This window comes from Notolepis coatsorum (genome assembly GCF_963971535.1).
Source record: "Notolepis coatsorum genome assembly, chromosome: 10".
NCBI lineage: Eukaryota > Metazoa > Chordata > Actinopteri > Aulopiformes > Paralepididae > Notolepis > Notolepis coatsorum.
This window is the reverse complement of record NC_140174.1, coordinates 39130922-39157198: the sequence shown is the minus strand read 5'-3', so window position 1 is coordinate 39157198 and position 26277 is coordinate 39130922. Positions and strand designations below refer to the sequence as shown.

The window sequence follows — 26277 nt, the reverse complement described above, 5'->3', positions numbered from 1 at the left end:
AGCCTGCTTTCCTATTGGCTAGAAGGTCTCCCCTCTCAGTGATTTGGGTCTTGCGAAACAGCGTTACAAGGTGACCTTACAGAGGGGATATGAACTAGTTTCCTTTTAGAATGATTTACCCAAGTGTCCTTGAATGCGACCCTCATACAGATGGAAATATAGTACCCACTCAACTTAACAGTGGGTATCACAGAATGGCCTGTTTGGTCTGCTTAGCTAAAGTAAACAGAACTCGGATGTTGGCCTTCAGGCCGTCACTTCTTGACTTAAAAGTTTAGTTATTTGGCGCACCATCCCTGTTCGTTGTGGAGGAAGATGTGTCATATGTTTGCCATTTGATCTGTTCTTATTTTTATGGCACTCTGGGCCTTTCCTATAACTGCTAAGTGAAGGCTGAAGGGGTGCACTGTTAGCTTTTTGACTGAGTTCTCCTGTGGCTTTTTCCATCAACCGCTAGATGATTTTAATCCTTCCCGTAATGCTTATATGGGTCATTTTGATCCATTTCGACTGAGGCCAGTTAACAGCCTTCTTGTTGACTCAAATGTATGGTTAACCTAACAGGTGATTTGGCATGGCTGTGAGTCTCTATTTTTCTAAGAGAAAATAACCTAGTTCTTTGCTATTTCATATATGTGCATAATTTCTATTGTTTAATTTACAGGTTTTATTTAGATAAATATACGACAGTACCCTTCCTGATGACTTGTCGTACAGAACTTGTAAGTCGCTTTGGATAAAAGCGTCAGCTAAATGACTAAATGTAAATGTAATGTATGTAAAAAAGAGTATATACATTTGACGAAGAAACTGTACATTGGAGGGGGTGGGGGGGGGAAATGTACATTGGAGGTGGGGTGGGGGAGGGGGGGGTAATTACATTGGATTATTGACGAAACCTTACTTGGTCCCAAGAAGAGGGTCTCATGTATTATTGGGTTAGGACTAGGGGTCAGGGGCGGGGCTAGGGGGTGGCTACTTGGGCTCAAGCCCTGAATGTTTTCTGAAAAGCCCCGAATCTATTTTCAAAAAAAATATATATATATATATATATATATATAAATATTTTTTCTTTTCTTTTTTGACAATTCATCATTATGAAAATATGTTTGCACCAGATTTAGCAGAAGCTAATTTCCATCTGTGGTCTATCCAGCTGCTAACTGTATTTGAGTGAGTTAAGTCTTGGTGTTATGGTAGACTCAGACCTAAGCTTTAAATCACAATCAACAAGTTGACAAAAACTTAATTCTTCCACCTTAGAAACATAGCTAAAGTACGGCCATTTATAAATCAGAAGGACGCTGAAAACCAGATCCATGCCTTTATCTCAAGCCAACTCGACTACTGTAATGCACTCCTTACCGGCCTCCCGAAACAATACGATGATAACTATTTTATTGCAATGCACTATTGCATTATTTTACTAACTATTTTATTGCACTGCACTATTTTACTTTGTATCAGTGATAATCAAACCGTAAACAAAGACGCATATTAACACTTTCAAGGTGGTGGTATAAGTTTTAAATTGTGGTGTCGAAATAAAAAAACGTCCACGATTAAAAATATCCACTGCACAGAGAAATAAAACCGACAGGGGTTTAGCCTTTCCAGACTTCAATTATTACTTTAAAGCGTTCTCTTTGAGACCACTGATCACCTGGTTTGATTCTCAAGCAGCGGTATCCTGGAGACCATTAGAGGAGAACATAGTGGCACCACATAGACTGCAGGATATAATGTACACCAACTCTTATTACACATGTGATCCGGATATGGCGTGACACACGTGTGTACTAACCACCATAAATGGCACAGTCATTCTCCCCTATTTAATAACAATTTACTCCTTATTGCACAACAACCCATCAGATTTCCTAGATGGGAAAAGAAAGGCATACACACATTGGGGGATATCTTCGATGACCATGGTTTCTGCAGTTATCAAGATATATTTAACAAATTTAACCTCACCAGTTCCACTCATTTTTTCTATCTACAATTAAGAGCAGCTTTGATTTGAAGGCTCACGGAGTCCCATTAAATATTCCACTTGAGCACCACAGATTTCACAAATTATTTTATGACAAGGAGACATCGAGAGGCTTCGTCTCTGACTTTTATCGTCACTTACTTACGTCCTCATATGAGGTCCTTCCCCTAGACTCGGTTTGGAGGAAGGATATCCCAAACTTGGAAGTAGATTTTGATTGGGATGCAGTCTGGGCAAACGTTCAGCTATCATCACGCAACCCAGATCACCAACAGATTCATCTTAATTTTGTTCATAGGACTTACCTGACTCCTAGACGTTTGCACCTAATGGGTCTCAGACAAGACCCTCGATGCTCCTTGTGTTTAAACGGTGCTCTTGGTACATTTATGGATATGTATTGGGAATGCCCTCCTGTTAAGATTTTCTGGGAAAAAGTAACCACTCAATTATCAGAATTTTTATTTATTATTTTTATGTCTTTTAATCTACATTTATTTTGATTTAATTACTGGACTGTCATTATTGTTATTATTACTTCTGTCATTGTCCTGTGATTTATCATTGATTATTACTGTTACTGTATTGTTTGTCTAGTTTCATGTTAAAAAAGGGAAAATAAAAAACATTTGTTCAACAAAAAAAAATCTGTTGCATTGCTGGTTGAGACAATAGTATCCAGCTGCAGCCCGGCAGACCATACTGGGAGAGAGATAGTGCTACATGGCATGGTGGAATTAATACCATAAACATATTTCTTGATGTTTCCTTTTTTTAAGTAAGTAAAAAGGCCTATGTTCATATCGGTGAGCACAATTTGTAACACAAAAAGAGAGACGTGTAGCCTATTTATTTAATATTTTATTTATTAATTTTATTATTATTATTATTTTATTTGTTGCCATGGCTAAAATAATAGTCAAGCATAGGGCTAAAACATTTTCATAAACAATAATATAATTTTTTGTTATTTGGTTATAAAAATAAGGGCTTTTCTATGCATTTGTCTGATTGATTGATTGAAAGCTTTATTGACAGATTGCAGAGTGGGTACAGTACAGCTCAGTGGACTGGAGGATGAAGACCAGAAAAAGACTTTTGGCTTTTTTACATAAGGGTCCTCCATTTTCAATTCATCAAAACATTTATTAGAGACATACAAACAGTAGTTTCATTAAATAAAATAAAAAATTATATATATATATATATATATATTTTTTTTTGCCACAAATATCGGTATCGGTCGATTGTGTTAGTTGAACAATCGGTATCGGTATCGGTGGCAAATTTTCATATCGGTGCATCCCTAACTACCAATAACCTCTATCATGGAAACTGTCACGGAGGACTTCTGCTTGAGCAATAAATGTCATCCGTGTCGCAAATTCTCCTGTAACGCAGGATTTGGCTGAAGGGGAGACTGCTTTAATGCAGGAGCGTGATAGCTAGAGAAATTAAGGAAAGAGTTGCGATCTGTCTACTTTTTGAAGACCTGAAAATTATTTTCAGTGGAACAGGGACATGCATACCCATAACACCAGAACCAGCATTGCTGACCTGCACATTCCAAGGTTCAATACTAATATGGGCAAATGTTCTTTTAAATTCTGGGGAGCCACAAATTGGAATTTGCTACCTTCACAGCTAAAATGCATCAGTAAAATCTTGGCTCCTCGACAATGTCCAAAACTAGATTTTAAAATGCATGAAAATGGTGTCTGATACATTGTTGCCTGTGGCTACGTTTGTACTGCTTTTAAAATGTTCATGTCTATGTAGTTTGTCAAATTGTTATTTAAGGTCCTGTTTTGTATTGCTTGTTTGTCTGAGACCAAGGACCACAATGGAAAATAAGTCTTGACTTTTTTGTGTAGCATCCTTGACGTTTTTCTGGAATCTTGTATCTTTAAAAATGTCTAATCAAATCAAATCAAATCAAACCTCAGTGTGTAGTGAAATACCATCTAGGGCTTTATTAATTAGAACATCAAGAAATGATAGTGTTCAAATCGAAATTAAGAGTAAAACTTTATCGTTTCTCTGCGAGTGTTAAGGAACTCTAGGAAGGCATGAAGATCTACCGTAGCTACTAGCTAGCAGAGGAGAAAATGGGAGTCTGAGAGGTGGGGTGTTGAAAGACAATGATAGGTGTTTATTCAACATCCAAGAAGGCTAACATACAACTGTGTTTACTAACTCCAACCAGGACTATTGCCGCTTTTCCACTGCATGTTATGAACTCAATTGAACTCCGGTAACGTTAAGAGTCGAGAAGGTCCGTGACGCTAAATTGTCCGTGCGGTCCCTCAACCCATAGATAGTTCCAACTCACCGAATTACGTAAGCCTTATGCAGCTTGATGTCGTGCCTGTATTTGTCCAGTTTTAGGTCAACAGATGCGAGCAGTTCGGTCAGCTGGTCGGGAGCTAAGGAGCTCTTCATTTCATCCTCCAAAGAGGAAAGTTCAGCCCGAACCGAAGCCAATTTGGAGCCTTCATTGTCTAATCAAAAGTAACAAATCCAAGGAACACTTATCTAAAATGGAACACCACTTCGCACAGAACTCGGGCGATTCACGTCCAAGAGTGGGCTCCTTGGCGATTCACAGGCCCCTCGGGATGATGGCGTCTGACTCCTGCCAGTATTTGGTGAGGGTCGCGCCATGGAGTAGGGTACGGGTCTCTCTCTGCCTCAGACGAGAAAGAGACTGGGCAAATGTATGAAGGAGCCCCATGAAGTAGTCTCTCCTTCACAAATAAATTCTTAAAACTATGTTCTGTCCTTCAATTTTACATTCAATTTGTACAATTGATTACAATACACTAATGTTGCTTTAACACCTCGTCCCTGACATTAATGCATATTTGGGTGTTGTATGGTGGGGCGTCAACAGATAATGCCGGTCCTTTCCCTTGGTGAGAGCCAGACAGGCACCTCGGCGGGCTGAGTGGGCCTATACTTCACTACGAACAACTGCTTCAGGCCGGTAGTAAAGGCTTTTCAGTGAGGCCAGCGTGCATCAAACAGCTTAGTGCAAGGGCCCTCTCTGTAATTGCCAACTATTACAATATGTGACAGGAGGGGTTTGACATTATTTTCAAACGTGGTGAAATGGCACCAAGGCCTCCCCTCACACCCAGTGATAATTGAACAATTAAACTTTAGCATATAAATGACCTCTTCATACGGCATAACTAATTACCAAGGCAGGCTGGCCACAATGAAGGCCCTCGAGGGCCTATAGACCGAAGCCGCTTTTCACAGTCTCAAAGTTCATTTTTGACACCCGGTTTTTACAGCGTTTATTACAAGATATCAGTTGGCTATTTGGTTTGTCTGTTTTGTTGAGCAATTGTATGTTCAGAATTTGAATATGTTATGGTGTTTTTGTCAAAGGTGCAAAGCTTTATTCCTAAAGCCACTTTGTAGCAACAAAGGTTTTTTCAGGTGAGATGATGGTAATCATCCAGGTGATTGAGACTGAGGGACATTTTCATACCATTTGTTTCAGGTCAGCCAGCTGCGACCCTTATTAAACTGCTTGATTAGGCATGATTTAAACCACCCTGTTTGATTGGGGCAGTTTAGCTCTTTATGTTCTTCAATGTAGAAATGACAGATGCACGATATATTGGCAACAATATATATATATATCAGTGAACGTAGGCTATATCAGCTAATGATAGTATAAAGAAAGATTTATTTAACATTTTACAGTATTTTCACAACTTATCACTGACAGTGCACAATGGGTTCTAATGCAAGTCACAACGTGTGTGAGGGATTGAGTGTCCGAGTGCAGTATATGATTAAAACATATGGCCAAGAGAGTGTTAAACATCTACCGTTCTGGACCAGCGAATGTGGTTCAAGTTTAAATAGGAGGAAAATACATTTTGTTCCCCTCTTTGAGAAACTTTAGTCCAAGAGGGTTGGTAAAGCACTTTCGAAGTTGCTGAAGTGACCGGGTGAGAGACGTAATTACATTTCTCAATATTATCATTATTCCCCTGTCTTACCCTTGCTATTATTTTACTTATTTTTTATTTCTATTTCTACGCCCCACTATCCGCTGGGTGCATACTATGACCTTTATCATGTTTTGTAACAGATTACAGCAATTCAGGAAGCCTATTGGAACGTCAGGTTCTGATATGATGTTGATTAACACTTTCAGTGCCAGCGGGGGGCGCACGATTTAGTGCTTGAATGCCCACCATCCACTTCAATGTTAGCGTTAATAACGCCTAATCTATGTTTTAAATTATGGCTATGTGTCTAATTTGCCCGTCGCTTATCAATGACTTGTTTTCCAGTCAACATTGTCGAAGCGGATTGTTTTTTTATCTGTTCATTTCCGTTTTATAGCATTTTGAAAAGCCCTCGTTTTCAAGGAAAATATAAATATTCCATGATAATTGCCCTTTTCTGGAATATTCTAGAATACACAAAAACGTTGTGATTTTTCGGCCTATTTATGAATCGTTTTCAAATAAACGCTAGATTATCGATAGTATATGTGTACGTATGCACGCTATATAGGCGATCTGAAAAATCGATTCTCTGATTTCCTCAAAGAGATCGCGCACACACAGACAGATCACACATAGGGCAAACGCTGAGATCTCAGCGAATACAACTCTGATTATCCCAAGACTTGTAAAAATAGATTCCTTACCTCAGATCAGATGTTCTCCAAAAAGATCATTCCAATTCCTGATCACCATTCCAAAAATCGATCGCTTTTATTGATCCAACGCTACATACTGTACACATGTATTCCACGCTGTTCTGAGGCTCCACAATGAATCCGATCGGCTCGGGTTACATGCCTGAGAAGTCAAATGTGGATTCCGGATTTTTCTTTTCTCATCCATTTTCATTTAGTCCATTCCAAAAGGGTGCATTACCATCTGGGAGACGATAGGGGGCAGTTTTTTCACATCTGAGCTCCTACAGGGGCTGCATACCAGCGGGAGACTCTGTTGATGAAATATGAATTCAGATCACTAATAAAAAAATAACACGCTAATTGTCGTGGTGGGCATTCAGGCATTGGGCTGATAAAACGTGTTATCACGTGGTGGGCACTGAAAGTGTTAATATACCTGCATTATTTTATCCCACTTTATGCTTTGCTTGATTGATTGATTGATTGAAAATTGTATTAACAGATTACAGAATGGGTACAATACAGTACAGCTCAATACACAACACTTTGGCTGCCGGAAAACGCCTAAACACGTCATTCCCGGCCATGCTCAAGTTGCCGAAGACGCTTTACAGCGTCTTTAATATCAATATTTCAAAAATCTGGGATCGGATTCATATTTCCCCTCCGCTGGCCTGAGATCCACCAGGAGGACCCATTGAGCTCTCTGGCGGTTCAGGAGCGCCATCTGGTGGCCCATCGGCGCAATCGCTTAACAGGAAGTGCTATGGAGATTGTGCTGGTCGGCCGTATTACTTCCGGGCACTAGCTATAGGTTCCGGGACTCGATCTCGACACACTACATAGCGATCGATTGCCAATAACTCGATAAACAACATGATTTGGACGTATATACCATTATACAAGCTGGAGATGGACCGGGTAAATCGACATCCCATAATGGTAAAATTTCTACTCTACGATGATCGCCCAACGGCGCGCGGAGACTGGGGTGAGTTTTAGCGTGTAAAGTTACCGTCTTCGATACTAACTGCTATTATCAACATTTGACCCACATTAGATGATTGGTATAACGCTGCCCACGGAATTATAAACGCCCCCTAGCCCATCCGGTCAACATCAGATGACGTGTAGTAACTTCTAGAAGTACGTCTAGTTGGAATTTTTTATATCGTGCTGATTGCCATAAAACTGTATTGCATCATCAATATAATGTATTTGGGGCTATAGATCACGTTCTGGAGAAAGCTGCAGAAAGAGATGAAAACATACTTATACATTAGACCATACTTTACTATGAATATGTGAATGAAAAAGTTTAACGTTGCTACACAATGAACAATACATATAGGACTTTGAATGGGCCCTAATAATGGCAATGTAGCAATAGAATTTAAAAAGTTATAGCCCTGCAAAGAAGGGGACTTTCTCTATAGACAAATAGAGCCGGCAACCTACGGTTGATAATGAATTTAACCCATGGCAGCCAAAGTGTTAAGGGGATGCAGACCAGAGAAAGACTTTCGTCTTGTTTACATCAGGGTCCCCCATTTTCAATTCATCATAACATATATGACATACATGACATACAGATAGACAGTACTGCTACATCTATACATTTATGACATACCAGATTTACAAATACAGTACTGTTTGTGATACAAGAAGAGTCTAAAAAAATAGTATACATTTGACGTAGAAACTACATTGGAGGAGGTTGGGTAGGGGGGAGGAAACTACATTGGAGGTGGGGGCTGGGTAGGCGGAGTGGGGGAAAGTCCAGGGTTCGAAATTAACGGGGGCTTGGGGCAAAATGCCCTCGAAAATTTACCAAATGCCCTCAAAAATGGAAATTGGAAAATGGAATCGGCTGTAAAACGTGGAATATTGCAGAATTTGCCCTAATCTGGACTGAAATTCCGTTTTTGGGTGGAACGTTTGTTGCAAGGAGGGAGGGAGGCGAGGACCGCTGCGTGTTACACAACACGGAGAAATATCCAAGCGTCTGGCTGCTTCGGTGCGTCGTTAACGTTAACGTCGGAAGAAATTCCCCACTAAGCCCTAAATTCAGAGCAGAGCAGTATCCTAATGACTTTTATGCTTCAGTCAATAAGGTGTTTTGCAAATTCTGTCAACATACCCCGTGGACTGGACCCGCAAAAACACGTGCGAATATCACTTCAAAAGCCATGTCAGGAACAAGGACTGTGCTTCCCAAAACACACCAACTCTCTAACGATGATCTCTGGTGATCACAATAGATACAGCTAGAGGGCGAGGCTAATCACTGACACTATTGTGATTTAAATATATGTAACGTTACAGTACATAGGACTATAGATGGAAATGATAGCTTCTTGCTAAATCTGGTGCACCCATCTACAGTATTTGCAAATTATTGTCAGTAGGCCTCTACACTGTCCTTTATAAATGAAATAAACTAAAGGTGCATAAATTATGCATTACTATATTCCATCACAATAGAATATATATAGCTAGGCTACTGACATTGTGATCACTTGACATTTTTATTTTGTCACAATATTATTTGAAAAATATTTGTGTAAAATTGAACTGTATTTCTGAGTTGCAGCACTTAAAAACATTAAATGGACTGTTATATCTTATTAAATTGTGGACATGTATTCATTCCCACTTATTAGACACTATTTCTGATGGTAAAATGGGCATAAAGGCAAAATACAGAATTCTGAAATATTAAAATGGAAAAAACTGAATTTGGGAAAAAATAAAATGGAATTTGGAAAATAATAAAAATGGATTTCATATGGCTACCTGTGTGTGTGTCTCGCTCTCTCTCCCTCTCTACATCTCTCTCCTGAACCTATTTCATTCAAAAGGAAGACATTGATGGACAGTAGCTATAGTATAAATTATAGCTCAGTTGTAGCTGTAACAGAATAATTGTATTAAGTTAACTATTATTCAATAGCGTTTCAATTATAATGAATTAAGTAATTGTATAAAGAATTTTCAATGTTCTGTCATCTAATAATATATTCCATTGCCTTTTCTATCTGTATCAAAGTCAAAATGTTGGTATCATAACAACACTACAACATACAAAAGCAGCTTGACAACCGATATCCTTTGCGTCTAGTAGGCATGGGCCAATTTGTGATTTTGGTGGTATATATGTGCTATATTTGCACAGATGTTTAGCCCTTGAATGAATGAATTAATGAAAACTTTATTTAACAGATTGCAGAATGGGTACAATACAGTACGGCCCAATACACACAATTGTTAAGGGGATGCAGACCAGAGAAAGACTTTCGTCTTGTTTACATCAGGGTCCCCCATTTTCAATTCATAGTGTGCATACGCACAGTATAATATGCATGTGATTAATAGTTTGTTAATAAACTCTGTTACTTGAACAACTTTCACTGTGCTCCAAAATTTCTTTGTGTGCTCCTAAATCTTTATTTAGATTTTATTTATTAACATTTTATTTAGGAGCACATGGGGAAAAGGTTAGCGTAGCCCTATATATGGAGACATTAACATTACGTTATCAAACATAGGGACGAAGACTGTAAAAAAAAAAGTGTCGACAATGTTTTATAATCTTTATGTTAATTTCCATCATAAAAATTCTGTGCCCCCGAAATACAAAAAAAAAGCCCCCGAAAATCAATTAAGGGGGGCAAAAAAAGCCCTGATTTTTTTTTTCTAACCCTGGGGAAACTGTACATTGGAATATCGACGAAACCTTACTTGGTCCCAAGAAGAGGGTCTCGTGTATTATTGGGTTAGGACATTTACATTGGAGTTAGACATGGGTTAGGACATTTACAGGGGCCAGTTTCGAATTTCAGTCTCCCGTAGGTGCTCTTTGAGAGTGGTTTTGAAAGTGGGTAGTGATTCACATTCCTTTACAGCTTTGGGTAGGGCGTTCCACATTGATGTGGCATAATTGCTAAACGTGTTTAGTCCCTTGTTTGAGCCGAGTCTGGGTTTGACATGATTTGTGGAGTTCCCTCTGGTGTTGTGGTCGTGGTATTCACTGACCTTTGGGAAGTATTTTGACATGTACATGAGCAACATGCTCTTGCTGCTTGTTTTACACAGATTGTATGTCTTATTTTTATTTTATTTTTTTTAAACTTTGGCCATTTCCCTGGCTCTTTTATACATTTATCGCATTTATACTTGGTCAAGTTCGACCGACAGAAGCAGGCTGAAAGGGTTCAGATGGGGGGGAAGACACTCTGGGAAAGGCACGGCTGCAGTCCGGGATTCGAACTCGCTCAGCCCCATATCCGTGACGAGCACGGTTGTCCACGGCGCTGAAATAGCACTCGCGGTACGTGGTGAGCTACTGGAGCTCCCCCATGTCTTATTTCTTACTGATGTAAAGCACTTTGAACTGCAATTCCCTGTATGAAAGGTGCTATACAAATGAAGTTTATTATTATTATTATTATTATACTAAATTGGATTACCGTTGGAACTTTATTTTAATACAGACCACATCATATCAATATTGGTAATGGTTATCGTCCATAACAGAAAATTATTGGTTATCAGTATCAGTCAAAATGTCCATATCAGTGCATCCCTAGTAGAAATGGTAATTCTTTCTAAAACAAATGGACGAGGGTTCTTGGAGCGCATACAGAGAATATTGCATATTAACACATTCAGTGCCAGCCATGCGGGGGCGCTAAAGGGCTCCGTATGCCAGCGTCCACTTCAATGATAGAGCTCTCATATTTGCAAACGCATAAACTATGTCTTAAATTATGGCTATGTGTCTAATCTGGCCGTCGCTTATCAATGACTTGTTTGCAGTCAACATTGTCGAAACGGATTGTTTTTTAATCGGTTCATTTCCGTTTTATACCATTTTGAAAAACTTGTTTTTTGAAAGTTTCAGGAAAATATAAAGATTCTGTGATCAATGCCCTTTACTGGAATATTCTGGAATACACAAAAAACGTTGTCATTTTTCGGGCTATTTATGAATCGCTTTCAAATAAACGCTAGATTATCGATATTATGTGTACTTATGCACGCTATATAAACGGGCTGAAAAATCGAATCTCTTATTTCCTGATCGCACACACACACACACACATATGGCACACGCTGATATCTCTGTGAAAATAGCTCTGATTATCCCAAGACTGGTCAAATAGATTCCTTACCTCAGATCAGATGTTCTCCAAAAAGATGATTCGAATTCCTGATCGCCATTCCAAATATCGATCGCGTTTATTGATCCAGCGCTGGGTACTGGAAATATGTATTCCACGCTGTTTTGCGGCTCGGCAATGACTTGGATCCCCTTGGGTGGCTTGCCCGAGAAGTAAAATGAGGAAGCTGGATCCCCCCCCCCCCCCCATGTGTTTCATTCAGTCTAATCCAATGGGGTGCAGTTAGTACAACAGGGAGAGACGATAGGGGGCAGTATTTTCCCAATGGAGCTCAGAGAGAGTTTGCAGCACTAACGTGAGACTAGATTGATGAAATATGAATTCAAATCGCTAATAAATTTTTTTTTAAATGCGAGATTTATCATCGCTGGCACTCAACGGTCGGCATGAACTAACGATAAATCTCGTCCCTGGCACTCAATGTGTTAATAATTCAAAGGAAACTCACAGAAATTTGTGAGCAGAGGATCTGTGATGAGGATCTGTGATGTTACATCCCCATTAAGTGCAAATGAGACATTTAACATTTGAGTAATTGAAAAGTCAAGTTAGACCGCGCTCAAGTCTGACACTGGGTGCTGAAATCCCGTAGCTAGCTAGCCAAACACTGACGAAGGAACTCCAGTTCCGAAACATGTATGTTTCAGGCTGCCATTAAAAAATATTGAATCTGAGAGTGTTGGTCCGGCTTCCTGCTTTCTTCAACATTTGAGTAATTGAAAATAGAAATATCATCCATATAAAAGATGACACGTTGTTTCAATTCAGCAATCTATCGGATAATGTGTCATTTGCTTGTATGTGACAAAGATTTGACAACACAAACCCCCCCCCCCCCCACCCAACCACCTCCAATGTACAGTCCCCCCCCCCCCCCCACCCAACCACCTCCAATGTACAGTCCCCCCCCCCGACCCCCCCACCCAACCTCCTCCAATGTACAGTTTCTATGTCAAATGTATATACTTTTTTTTTTTTCTCTGGACTCTTTTTGTATCACAAACAGTACTGTATTTGCAAATCTGGTATGTCATAAATGTATAGATGTAGCAGTACTGTCTATCTGTATGTCATGTATGTCATATATGTTACGATGAATTGAAAATGGGGGACCCTGATGTAAACAAGACAAAAGTCTTTCTCTGGTCTGCATCCCCTTAACAATTGTATGTATTGAGCTGTACTGTACTGTACCCATTCTGCAATCTGTTAATAAAGTTTTCAATCAATAAATCAATCAAACAGTAATCAGATGAAGGTTTTTTCATACACAGAGGCAATGGCTTTAATCACTATCATTGACTTGATCATGGTAATGTATTTTCATCCAGACTTGTCTTCCAGGCCCCTCTTCGGTATGAACTTCATATTACACCACGGAGAGCCCCTGACTCCCCCCCCCCCCCCCCCCCCATCACTCACTCACTCACTCACTCACTCACTCACTACTCACTCACTCACTCACTCACTCACTCACTCACTCACTCACTCACTCACTCACTCACTCACTCACTCACTCACTCACTCACTCACTCACTCACTCACACACACACACACTCACTCTCACACACACACACACACACACACACACACACACACACACACACACACACACACACACACACACACACACACACACACACACACACACACACACACACACACACACACACACACACACACACACACACACACACACACACACACACACACACACACACACACACACACACACACACACACACACACACACACACACACACACACACACACACACACACACACACACACACACACACACACACACACACACACACACACACACACACACACACACACACACACACACACACACACACACACACACACACACACACACACACACACACACACACACACACACACACACACACACACACACACACACACACACACACACACACACACACACACACACACACACACACACACACACACACACACACACACACACACACACACACACACACACACACACACACACACACACACACACACAGGGTCTCTCCAGGGTGCATTAGGTGAAAATGACATTGCCCTGGAGACAGAGGGCCTCAGGTACCACTAGAAACATGCAGAGAGGAACATAAGAGGGTTCCTGTTTCATTAGTCTCCAACACGGGGCTAAAAGGAGACAGAGCACATTTCATACAACATAAGTAGCGGTTTTGTGTTGGTACCTAAGCGGTGGATTCTCTTGAGATTTTCTGTCAGTAATTAGCAGTATTAGCCAACATTAGCCAACGTATTGAATTACGACATGATTTGAGTTATTGCTAATAATGGTGTTTGCAGGTTACCATGGAGATTGGCAAGGTTCAGGCATGTTTGTAAGGCCTGAATGTTTTGGATGTACCTGTTGACATGGGCACGATAAAGTTGCAGGTCTCGTCAATACATTACAGTGTGGTTTCATAAACACTGTCAAAGTCAAGGACTCAAATTTGATTTAGTTTCTCTCACATCATGGGACCCAGGCTCATTGAAATCACAAACATATGTGGGAGCCTCTAACCACACCACCATGCACCACCCACTAACACTAACACCACCACCCTCTAACCACACCACCCCACCCACTAACACTAACACCACCACCACCCTCTAACCACACCACCCCACCCACTAACACTAACACCCTAATCACACCATAACCACCCACTAACACCACCACCACCCTCTAATCACACCATAACCACCCACTAACATCACCACCACCCTCTAACCACACCACCCCACCCACTAACACTAACACCCTAATCACACCATAACCAACCACTAACACCACCACCCTTTAATCACACCATAACCACCCACTAACACCACCACCACCCTCTAACCACACCACCCCACCCACTAACACCACCACCACCACCCTCTAACCACACCACCCCACCCACTAACACCAACACCCTAATCACACCATAACCACCCACTAACACCACCACCACCCTCTAACCACACCACCCCACCCACTAACACCACCACCCTCTAACCACACCACCCCACCCACTAACACCACCACCACCCTCTAACCACACCACCCCACCCACTAACACCACCACCACCACCCTCTAACCACACCACCCCACCCACTAACACCAACACCCTAATCACACCATAACCACCCACTAACACCACCACCACCCTCTAACCACACCACCCCACCCACTAACACCACCACCCTCTAACCACACCACCCCACCCACTAACACCAACACCACCCTCTAACCACACCACCACCCACTAACACCAACACCACCCTCTAACCACACCACCACCCACTAACACCAACACCACCCTCTAACCACACCACCACCAACAACACCACCATCACCCTCTAACCACACCACCAACATGCACTAACCACAAACCAACAACACCACCATCACCCTCTAACCACCAACATCCACTAACTCACCATCCTCTAACCACACCATAACCACCCACTAACACCACCACCAACCCCCACTAACCCAGCCTCTACCATTAAAGACATACACAGTGGGCAGCCATAGACAAAGAAAATATTACACAATTTTATATTGAATCCAAATGAAAAGGCCAAACTAAGAGCATAGAGCACAATTTAATATGACCGTGGCTGTTCAAACACAAGTCATTTGCAAGTTCTAATAAAAGGTGATTTCTTGCACTGATATGTCAAGACGAGAGATGTAAACGATTGGAAATGTAGGCTACTGTGAGGTGATTGTAGACTATATTAAATGGCACAAAGAAGCTTTTGTTTGTGAATTCCTGTAGCATTTCATCCAATATCACCTCTGGCTTAATTTGATATCTATTTATTTAACTCCCATTGTCAGGTTATTTTATTGAGGTTGTGCCTGCTTTATCAACCTCATCTAAACCAGAAGTGAAGGTCAGGAGAACCAGAGTGTCCCTTGTTTATTGCTTTCTATTGAGTCCATATGAGTTGATTTGGCTATCTGCCTTTGATATTAAGTTCTTTCATAGCATTTTGTACTTTCCGGATATTGTTTATCACTGCGTTGAGATATTCCCTGTGTATTTGCTCTCAAATTAAATATTCCTCATCACTTTTGTAATATCCTCCCTTTAGCCGCGTGCGGGACGCATGCGTCCTGTTCAGATGCCACAAGCAAGTCTGTGTGAAGGCTGTCTGCAAACAGAGGACACAAATGCACAATTGTATAAATTTAATCTGAGCCTGCAGCTTTCTCAAGCAAAATGCGATGAAACGCAATAAGGGATTCTTTCTGTCCCCCTTTAAAGGTCTTTCCTCTCTATACCATTGTGATTTGAAAAAAAAAATAGACATATACTTTGAAAGGCAGTTTAAATTATTGGGTTGTTCTATGGGGTAAAGTTGATTATTCATTTTGCATTACCTCTATCCTATATTCCATTTCCCAACATAGCTCAAGTGTTTCAAGAGTATCTATCAGTCCCTTGGATTAAGGCCCGTCTCTTTCAGGATTATGCTTTAAAGAAAAAGGCATAAAAACAGGATACCATGATTCCTATTATTACTACACTATAGATCTATCTCCCCTCACCAGTTATAAGCAGAAATTAGATGGAGCAACATATTTCTCAGTGAGGCAACTTGACACACAAACTGAACATTATATTATTGACAAAGGGGAGACTATTCTGAACCTAAAGTTCAAATTAAAATGTGGATGTTAATTTTAATACGTTTCATACTTATCATACTAAAGCGTGTGTTAGTTAAGTTAGTACATAGTATGGTTTCTTAACCTTTCAATATTACCGTTGTCGTGCAGGGACCCACCAGAAAAAGGCTTATAGCCTATAGGTCAGTGGAAGAACGCATTTTCGGTACCAACCCATAGTTTGATAAATCAGGATATATTATAAGTATATGGAATAATCATATTATAATCCTACTGTGATCACACTGATTGCAATCAGTGCTGCTGTTTCAGCAAATAATGATGTGCTCCCACCACCGATTTTAATAACAGGAAACGACTTGATTAGACCTAGATTTAGAACTTTCGATAACATCCTGTTTCAGATCCTCTCTGCAACAAAAATGTAAATGATGTTCGTGTAACGTTCTCAATTAATAGCGTGTCCTGGTTCATTATAGAGGAGGTGGTCTAATGATTTACGGGGGTCAGCCCTATGTTCTCACAGCCCAATGGTCCCACAGCCCAATGGTCCCACAGTCCTATGTTTGGGTGTAATTGGCTACCAAATTAAGAGAAAGGGGGATCAAATCAGATACAAATGTATGAAAAAAAGGAAATGTGGGAACATAGGGCCTAATTTTTTGTGGGAAAAAAATCTTAGAAATGTGGGGACATAGGGCTGTGGTGGGACCATTGGGCTGTGGGAACATAGGCATGCTCCCGATTTACGCTGAGGGGGTCAGAGCATGTTGTTCCTGTAATTGAACCAAGATCACGTTTGCTTGGACGTGCTGCTAACGCCCCCTGCGTAGCAAAACGAGGGTTGTTGTCAGCGCCATGCTGGAGACAGCAAACGAGCCACGTGGAAAGAGTGGTTTCCAAGCTCACTCAAGAGACCCATGCACTTGCCGAGAGGATAGTGACCTTGGGCCATGATCATCATATTCTATCATCATACCAGCGCTTGTATTCCTATATGCTTTATTGCTCTTATTTGTACTTTAATTTGTCATAAACACTTTAGTTACTTGACTTGACACTTAAAGACAGGGACACATTTACAGAAACAACGTAATTTACACATAATGTTGGCAATCAATAGTAAAAGGGATTTTTATCACCATCAATAAAAAAGAAAGCGAAATCAACCAATAAAACAGTCACCTATTTTGCATACCTACCCCAGAGTCATAGATGACTCTGATCTGCGTTATTTTTTTCCGTAGCCGCATTTCTGGCAAGACGCTCTCTGATTGGCCGACGCCTGTTTCTACACTGGTTAAGCTTAGGCACTCTTTCGAAGTTGGTTAAGGTTAGAGTTTGTCTTAGAGCGTGAAGGCAAGTTCTTTCGACGGTTAAGCTTAGGCACTCTTTCGAAGTTGGAGAGTTTGTCTTAGAGCATGGCGATAGAACGCCAGGTAGTTTGCAGGCTGTTCGACGCGGAAATGGGCAAAGACACAGCTCGTCACGCGATTGGGCAAACATGTCAGTGGCCAATCAGAGAGCGTCTGCCAGAAATGCGGCTACGGAAGAAAATAACGCCTCTGGTGTACATAGATATATATATCTATGCTGGCGTACCCTAGGCTCGAGTGACGTATACACTGACGTCATTGTCCTGCGGGAGAAACCCGATGCTCCGCGTGGTCTGTTGTTTACTTCTTCGAGCGCGCTGTCAAGGGGGAGGGGGCCCTGAAATAGTTATAAAATTGTGAAACAGCGCTCCCTGGATACTGTTACATTGGTCAACATAATGCAAAACCACGTAGCCAACGTTTAAAGAAACAACATAAGAGAACCTCTGATTCCGTTCTATCCTTCCTCTGGCTTTACACAGCTACGCGACACTCCACTTTGTATGTATTCCTTTGTTCTGTCTGTGACTTTAGTTGTGAGGTAGCGTTGCTTTATTCGCGTTTTCTCTTGCGTAGGTTTTGAGTTTTCTTTCGCGTAAACTCAGCTTCTACTGTGAGTTTGTTTCACAGAGGGGGTTTCTGCTTTATGTGTGTGTCGTCAACAACAGCAAATCAAAAGTACGTAAATAATCTTCAATTTAGCATGTCTAAAAATATATATATTTAGAAAAGCAAGTAATGAAGAGCTATTTGTCATACAACAATAACAAAAGCCAACATGTTGACATTCTGATAATGACGCTTCAAATGCGTTGACTAATAGGCTACACACATGTGATCATAATTTTGATAATTGAAGATTCCAGTGCTGATGTCACAACAACTACAGGCCATTGAAAGTTATGAGGTTCTAGTTGTTCTTAGAAAACCCGAAAGGGTATATTAGCCTTAGGTTGCAAAGCATGTTTTTTTTCTCCCTCAAATCTGTGTTTGTTATTATTGTAGTTCCAGTCAAGAGCACTTGGCCTGTTCTTCCAGATAACTCCCAGAATGCTTCAACTTGGGAGCCGGCTAGCCCAGTTTAATTTAGGCTCAGCTGCTTCAGAAAGTGCCAAAGGGCAGAGCCTACTGCCTAAACAAACACTGCACGACTTTCTACAGCATGTCAGGTATGTTACTTGGAAGAGAGGGAACACACTGTGTAAATGGCATTTGTTGAACATATACAGCCTGCTCCTGTACACATCTCATCAAAATGTAATTTCTCTTAATGGTTTGTGTCTCTTTATGTCACTGTTGCCTATGTTAGACAAATAGCTGGGCTAAAAAAGGAAGATGTTTTCTGCAATCTGCGTGTCCCCAACCAACTACAAACAGCCAAAGATGACATCAACATTGTTATCCTCACAGGTATTACTGCATGGCCAATGGCCATCAATGCATTTCATAGCAATAATCCTTCTTGTGAAATTGAATGTAATGATTCATGTCCAGTGGTGCAGTCATAATATGGGAACTGCCCAGACGCCACATGCATACATGTTCCCTCGCTTGCACACAGAATAGATGATTATTATGCAAATTGTAGTTACAATTTCTTTAATTGAATTAACTTAAACTAGAAAAGTAAATACAAACTAAATTAACAATGTAACTTAGTTTACAGAAGGACAGTTTCCTTCAGACTGAAGCACGACTTAATGTCTCATCCTTCCAGTCGGGACCACAGATCAAGCAAACCCCCACCAATTGGTACAGGGCTTGTATTTTGGTTTGGCTCTTCTCGTTATGCTATCGGTATCCTATTATTATGCAAAGTCTAGGTGATAAGTGCCGGCCGGGTACTTGGCGCACGGCGTGACGAGTCCAGTGACAATTGTGAACGCATTTTTGTGTGCGCGCGTGCACATCCGTGCGCGATCGCGCACTTCTGCTCAGCGAACTACTAGGACGGCGTCTTACCCCGTCCTACTGTACCACCACTGCACCACTGTTTATGTCCATGATGACCTTCCTGAAAACTAGCAGGCATATCATGTGGGGGACCCCCGTGATTTCTAAACCTAGCCGCATTTCTGGCAGACGCTCTCTGATTGGCACTGACTGACGCTCTCTGATTGGCCACTGACGCGTTTGCCCAATTGCGTGACGAGCTGTGTCTTTGCCCATTTCCACGTCAAACAGCCTGCAAACTACCTGGCGTTCTATCGCCATGCTCTAAGACAAACTCTAACCTTAACCAACTTCGAAATAGTGCCTAAGCTTAACCAGTGTAGAAACAGGCGTCGGCCAATCAGAGAGCGTCTTGCCAGAAATGCGGCTAGGTTTAGAAATAACACGGGGGACCCTGATGTAAACAAGACGAAAGTCTTTTTCTGGTCTGCATCCTCTTAGCAGTTTTTTGTATTGAGCCGTACTGTATTGTACCCATTCTGCAATCTGTTAATAAAGTTTTCAATCAATCAATCAATGTGATATACTACTAGTGGTCAGTCACACTCATACTAGTGGTCAGTCACACAGTCATACTAGTGGTCAGTCACACTCATACTAGTGGTCAGTCACACAGTCATACTAGTGGTCAGTCACACTCATACTAGTGGTCAGTCACACAGTCATACTAGTGGTCAGTCACACTGTCATACTAGTGGTCAGTCACACAGTCATACTAGTGGTGGTCAGTCACACAGTCATACTAGTGGTCAGTCACACTGTCATACTAGTGGTCAGTCACACAGTCATACTAGTGGTCAGTCACACTGTCATACTAGTGGTCAGTCACACTGTCATACTAGTGGTCAGTCACACAGTCATACTAGTGGTCAGTCACACAGTCATACTAGTGGTCAGTCATACTAGTGGTCAGTCACACTGTCATACTAGTGGTCAGTCACACAGTCATACTAGTGGTCAGTCATACAGTCATACTAGTGGTCAGTCACACACTCATACTAGTGGTCAGTCACACTCATACTAGTGGTCAGTCACAGTCATACTAGTGGTCAGTCACACTGTCATACTAGTGGTCAGTCATAGTCATACTAGTGGTCAGTCACACTGTCATACTAGTGGTCAGCCACACAGTCATACTAGTGGTCAGTCACACTGTCATACTAGTGGTCAGTCACACTGTCAGTCATACTAGTGGTCAGTCACACTGTCATACTAGTGGTCAGTCACACTCATACTAGTGGTCAGTCACACACTCATACTAGTGGTCAGTCACACAGTCATACTAGTGGTCAGTCACAGTCATACTAGTGGTCAGTCATACTAGTGGTCAGTCACACACTCATACTAGTGGTCAGTCACACACTCATACTAGTGGTCAGTCACACACTCATACTAGTGGTCAGTCACACTGTCATACTAGTGGTCAGTCACACTGTCATACTAGTGGTCAGTCACACTGTCATACTAGTGGTCAGTCATACTAGTGGTCAGTCACACAGTCATACTAGTGGTCAGTCACACTGTCATACTAGTGGTCAGTCACACTGTCATACTAGTGGTCAGTAATACTAGTGGTCAGTCACACAGTCATACTAGTGGTCAGTCACACAGTCATACTAGTGGTCAGTCACACTGTCATACTAGTGGTCAGTAATACTAGTGGTCAGTCATACAGTCATACTAGTGGTCAGTCACACACTCATACTAGTGGTCAGTCACACTCATACTAGTGGTCAGTCACAGTCATACTAGTGGTCAGTCACACTGTCATACTAGTGGTCAGTCATAGTCATACTAGTGGTCAGTCACACTGTCATACTAGTGGTCAGCCACACAGTCATACTAGTGGTCAGTCACACTGTCATACTAGTGGTCAGTCACACTGTCAGTCATACTAGTGGTCAGTCACACTGTCATACTAGTGGTCAGTCACACTCATACTAGTGGTCAGTCACACACTCATACTAGTGGTCAGTCACACAGTCATACTAGTGGTCAGTCACACAGTCATACTAGTGGTCAGTCATACTAGTGGTCAGTCACACACTCATACTAGTGGTCAGTCACACACTCATACTAGTGGTCAGTCACACACTCATACTAGTGGTCAGTCACACTGTCATACTAGTGGTCAGTCACACTGTCATACTAGTGGTCAGTCACACTGTCATACTAGTGGTCAGTCATACTAGTGGTCAGTCACACAGTCATACTAGTGGTCAGTCACACTGTCATACTAGTGGTCAGTCACACTGTCATACTAGTGGTCAGTAATACTAGTGGTCAGTCACACAGTCATACTAGTGGTCAGTCACACAGTCATACTAGTGGTCAGTCACACTGTCATACTAGTGGTCAGTAATACTAGTGGTCAGTCACACAGTCATACTAGTGGTCAGTCACACAGTCATACTAGTGGTCAGTCACACAGTCATACTAGTGGTCAGTCACACTGTCATACTAGTGGTCAGTCACAATGTCATACTAGTGGTCAGTCATACTAGTGGTCAGTCACACTGTCATACTAGTGGTCAGTCACACTGTCATACTAGTGGTCAGTCACACTGTCATACTAGTGGTCAGTCATACTAGTGGTCAGTCACAGTCATACTAGTGGTCAGTCACACTGTCATACTAGTGGTCAGTCACACAGTCATACTAGTGGTCAGTCACACTGTCATACTAGTGGTCAGTCATACTAGTGGTCAGTCACACAGTCATACTAGTGGTCAGTCACACAGTCATACTAGTGGTCAGTCACACTGTCATACTAGTGGTCAGTCACACTGTCATACTAGTGGTCAGTCATACTAGTGGTCAGTCACACACTCATACTAGTGGTCAGTCATAGTCATACTAGTGGTCAGTCACACACTCATACTAGTGGTCAGTCACACACTCATACTAGTGGTCAGTCACAGTCATACTAGTGGTCAGTCACACACTCATACTAGTGGTCAGTCACACACTCATACTAGTGGTCAGTCACACTGTCATACTAGTCGTCAGTCACACTCATACTAGTGGTCAGTCACACTCATACTAGTGGGCAGTCACACTGTCATACTAGTGGTCAGTCACACTGTCATACTAGTGGTCAGTCACAGTCATACTAGTGGTCAGTCACACAGCCATACTAGTGGTCAGTCACACTCATACTAGTGGTCAGTCACACTGTCATACTAGTGGTCAGTCACACACTCATACTAGTGGTCAAGGTCAGTCACACAGTCATACTAGTGGTCAGTCACACAGTCATACTAGTGGTCAGTCACACAGTCATACTAGTGGTCAGTCGTAAAAGTATTGGCTCCATAAAACTCCTTCTCTCTTGTATTAAGGTCAAGGGCTGTTCTGCGTAGACCTTAAGCCCTGGAGAGGCACAGTGTCCACACAGAACCAGAACTGGCATGTGCATCTTAAAGAAGAGGACCAAAACTTCACCAACACCTGCATTGAGCAAGTGGAGGATCCCCTCAAAGCTATCACGGTAAAAAAATATATATATATGAAAAGCACGACGACTAGCCTATAGGTCAACGCATGGCATTTCGTTTTAGAGGTCAGATCTACAGTCCAGTACATTGTTTTCATCCAGAGATGTCAGATAGCTTAGAGTATGATTGAGAGCAGCAATTTATATGGAAATGAGAAAACACTGGAGGATGGCTTTGCTAAACTTTCCAAGTGGAGGCTCTTCATTTCAACGCCTATCATTATGTTCACATAAGCGCCAAAGCAGGCGGGTGTCGAAATACAACCACCACCTCTGCACTGCGGTCTGCTACAACCGCCAAATCTAGCTTAAAATATGTAAATAAAGTACTATCGACCACAGGAAAAAAGTAGTACTATATGTTATGTACTATAACTATTTGTACATATATAAAAAGTTTACCACCAGGTGGCGGTATTGAAGCGTTGCACTGTTGTGCAGGCTCCCACTGTATCAGCAGAGGCTGGGTGGCGGAATTATGAATGCCATGGCGAAAATATGAAATATGATCTCAATAACGTCGTACAGCGTGGTTTGGCAGAATTAGCATGGACATCAAACACGTCGTACGCCAAGGGGTACCAAGTTGAATAATCACAAATAATGTGTAACATAAACACAAATGTAACTAAATATCAAAAACAACAAATATCATGGGGCTACAATTTTCATATAACCAGTATCCTAATTATTATACAATTGATATATATCACAATTTCCGAATTATTATGATACCTAAGTTAACCCATCTCCCGCCAATATCGCTGTTCAGCGTTATTGCCCGCCATGCGTTGTCTGCCAATATCGCTGTACAGCGTGTTTCAAGGTCATATTTCATATTTTCGTCATGGAATTCATATTTCACCCACGGAGCCTTGTCATATGCTGCGGGAGCCATCACAACTCTGCAACGCTTCAATACCGCCACCTGGTGGCCGATCGGCGAGTTGCCAAACCGGAAATGCCCGTTTCAGCTCGGTCCGTCCCCTAATTCCGTCCGGCCACTTGTTTATTGTCCCGGGACTCAATCCACACACCGTGGACATGGATCATTGCCATAACTCAATAAACAACATGACTTGGGCGTATATTAGTATTATACAAACCGGAAATGGATCGCCTCGATCCCCACCACATAACTGGGATCTGTTTGTTCCACTCTCATCGCCCAACGGTACGAGGAGACGGACGTGAGTTTCAGCGTTTTTCTTTATCATTTTCGATACAAACTGCTCTGATCAATATATCACCCATACTACATAAATCATTTAACATCGGTCACGGAATTATAAACGCCCCCCCCCCCCCCCCCCCCCCCCCCCTCCGTTTACCCACAGATGATCAGTCATGACGTTTAGGACCATGTACAGTTTACATTTTTAATATAGCATGGATCGGTATCAAACTGCATTTGATAATCTAATATATGCATTTATGCCTATATCTCACGTTCTATGAAATACTGCAGAAAACGATAAAAACATATTTATACTCTAGACGGTATTTTCGTATGAATGTGTGAATGAAAAAGTAAAACGTTCCTACATCCTGAACGATAGATAATTGATGTTGAATGGGCCATAGTAATGTCAATTTAGCAATACAATTAAAAAAGTTATAGCCCTGCAAAGAAGGTGAACATCTCCATAGACAAATAGCGCTGGCAGAGAATGGTTTAGGATGATCAAAGTGGTGGCAGAGAATGGGTTAATGGTACCAGGCCGTTGGAGCTCTGAAGGAGGGGGGTGGATGGTGAATTGTCCGGAGGAGAATGGCGATGATGGAGACGATGATGATGATGTAGGAAGACCGTCGGGTAGTCGCTGCTATTGTCCAAAAACGCCTGAGCTTCTGGTACGATAGCTCGTTAGCCCTTTATACTGGGGCTAACTAGCATACTAGTTGGTGGCCATCTTGAGTTCAGCCGCAACCGAACTCAGTCTAACGTCGCCGCTGTCTCCGTTATCCTCTGCCCGTCGGCAGATCGATGCTGGGGTATGGTACTCCTCTCCCTTGGTGACACAACGACACCGTTTCCAACTAATAACCCACCAATGATCATACACTTTTCTTCCCCAACTAACGGTAACTTTTCTCCGTCCCAATACATGGGTGCGTGGGCTCGCGCTGTATACAGCGTGCGATACAAGGAGCATACGAAAATATAATAAACAGAGTAAATATATATATATTTTTTTATCCACTTTTTCTCCCATTTTCTATATTTTTCTCCCATCCACAATTTCGTATCATCCAATTCAACCCTCCCCTGTCACGAACGCTGTTTCATGCCTCCCACAAGCCGGCTGCAATGTGGACTAAGTCATACATAGCACAAGTCCCCTCCGGTACTTGAGGTAACAGCAGTCGCATCTTTTCACCTGCGCAGCTCGATCTCTCAGTGTCGAGGAGTAACGCGTGGGAGGCTCACGCTGCCCCCGACACTTCCTGATTCTACTGCGCAGGCGCACCAACCGACCTGTAGGAGTCGCTGTCCACAACGCCCGATCCCCACCCATCAGTTTCCCACCCCCTAATACGGCCAATGTGTATTAGTATGAACAACCAGCTAAACTGAAAGCAATGTGGAGCGCTGGGCTCGAACAGGCAAGCCCAGCGTCTCCGTCATTCGTGGCGAGCGCCACGTAGCCGCCAGAGTAAATATATCTTATACAAATAAACAATATATAAGGTATAGAAAATAATAAACATGGACTTTAGGTGATAGCCTAATCTACCTTTTTGTTGAACTAATTCTAATCATTAATCTGGACCTTCAGAACATGGAGAAGACTGTAAGCTAATTTCCCAAAATGTTGGCGTGTTCTTTTAACCATAATCATAATATTGCTAGATTTGTATCAGAGTAGGTGGGTGGTTTAGTCTAGTGGTGAGAGCACTCGCTTCCCGCTTGGGGACCAGGTTGCCGTGTTGCCAGGT

General features: G+C 41.9%; 1 protein-coding gene across 1 annotated transcript in view; it reads left to right on the top strand.

The window, feature by feature from the left end:
* Nucleotides 1–18293: 18293 nt before the first annotated feature.
* Nucleotides 18294–26277, top strand: part of LOC311236157 (uncharacterized protein) — a 31459-nt gene continuing 23475 nt past the window's right edge. The window contains exons 1-4 of the mRNA XM_084323782.1: nt 18294–18566; nt 18894–19057; nt 19198–19298; nt 23183–23331. Of these exons, the coding sequence (XP_084179908.1) occupies nt 18939–19057; nt 19198–19298; nt 23183–23331 (369 nt within the window). The 5' untranslated portion in view covers nt 18294–18566; nt 18894–18938. The remainder of the gene's footprint in view (nt 18567–18893; nt 19058–19197; nt 19299–23182; nt 23332–26277) is intronic.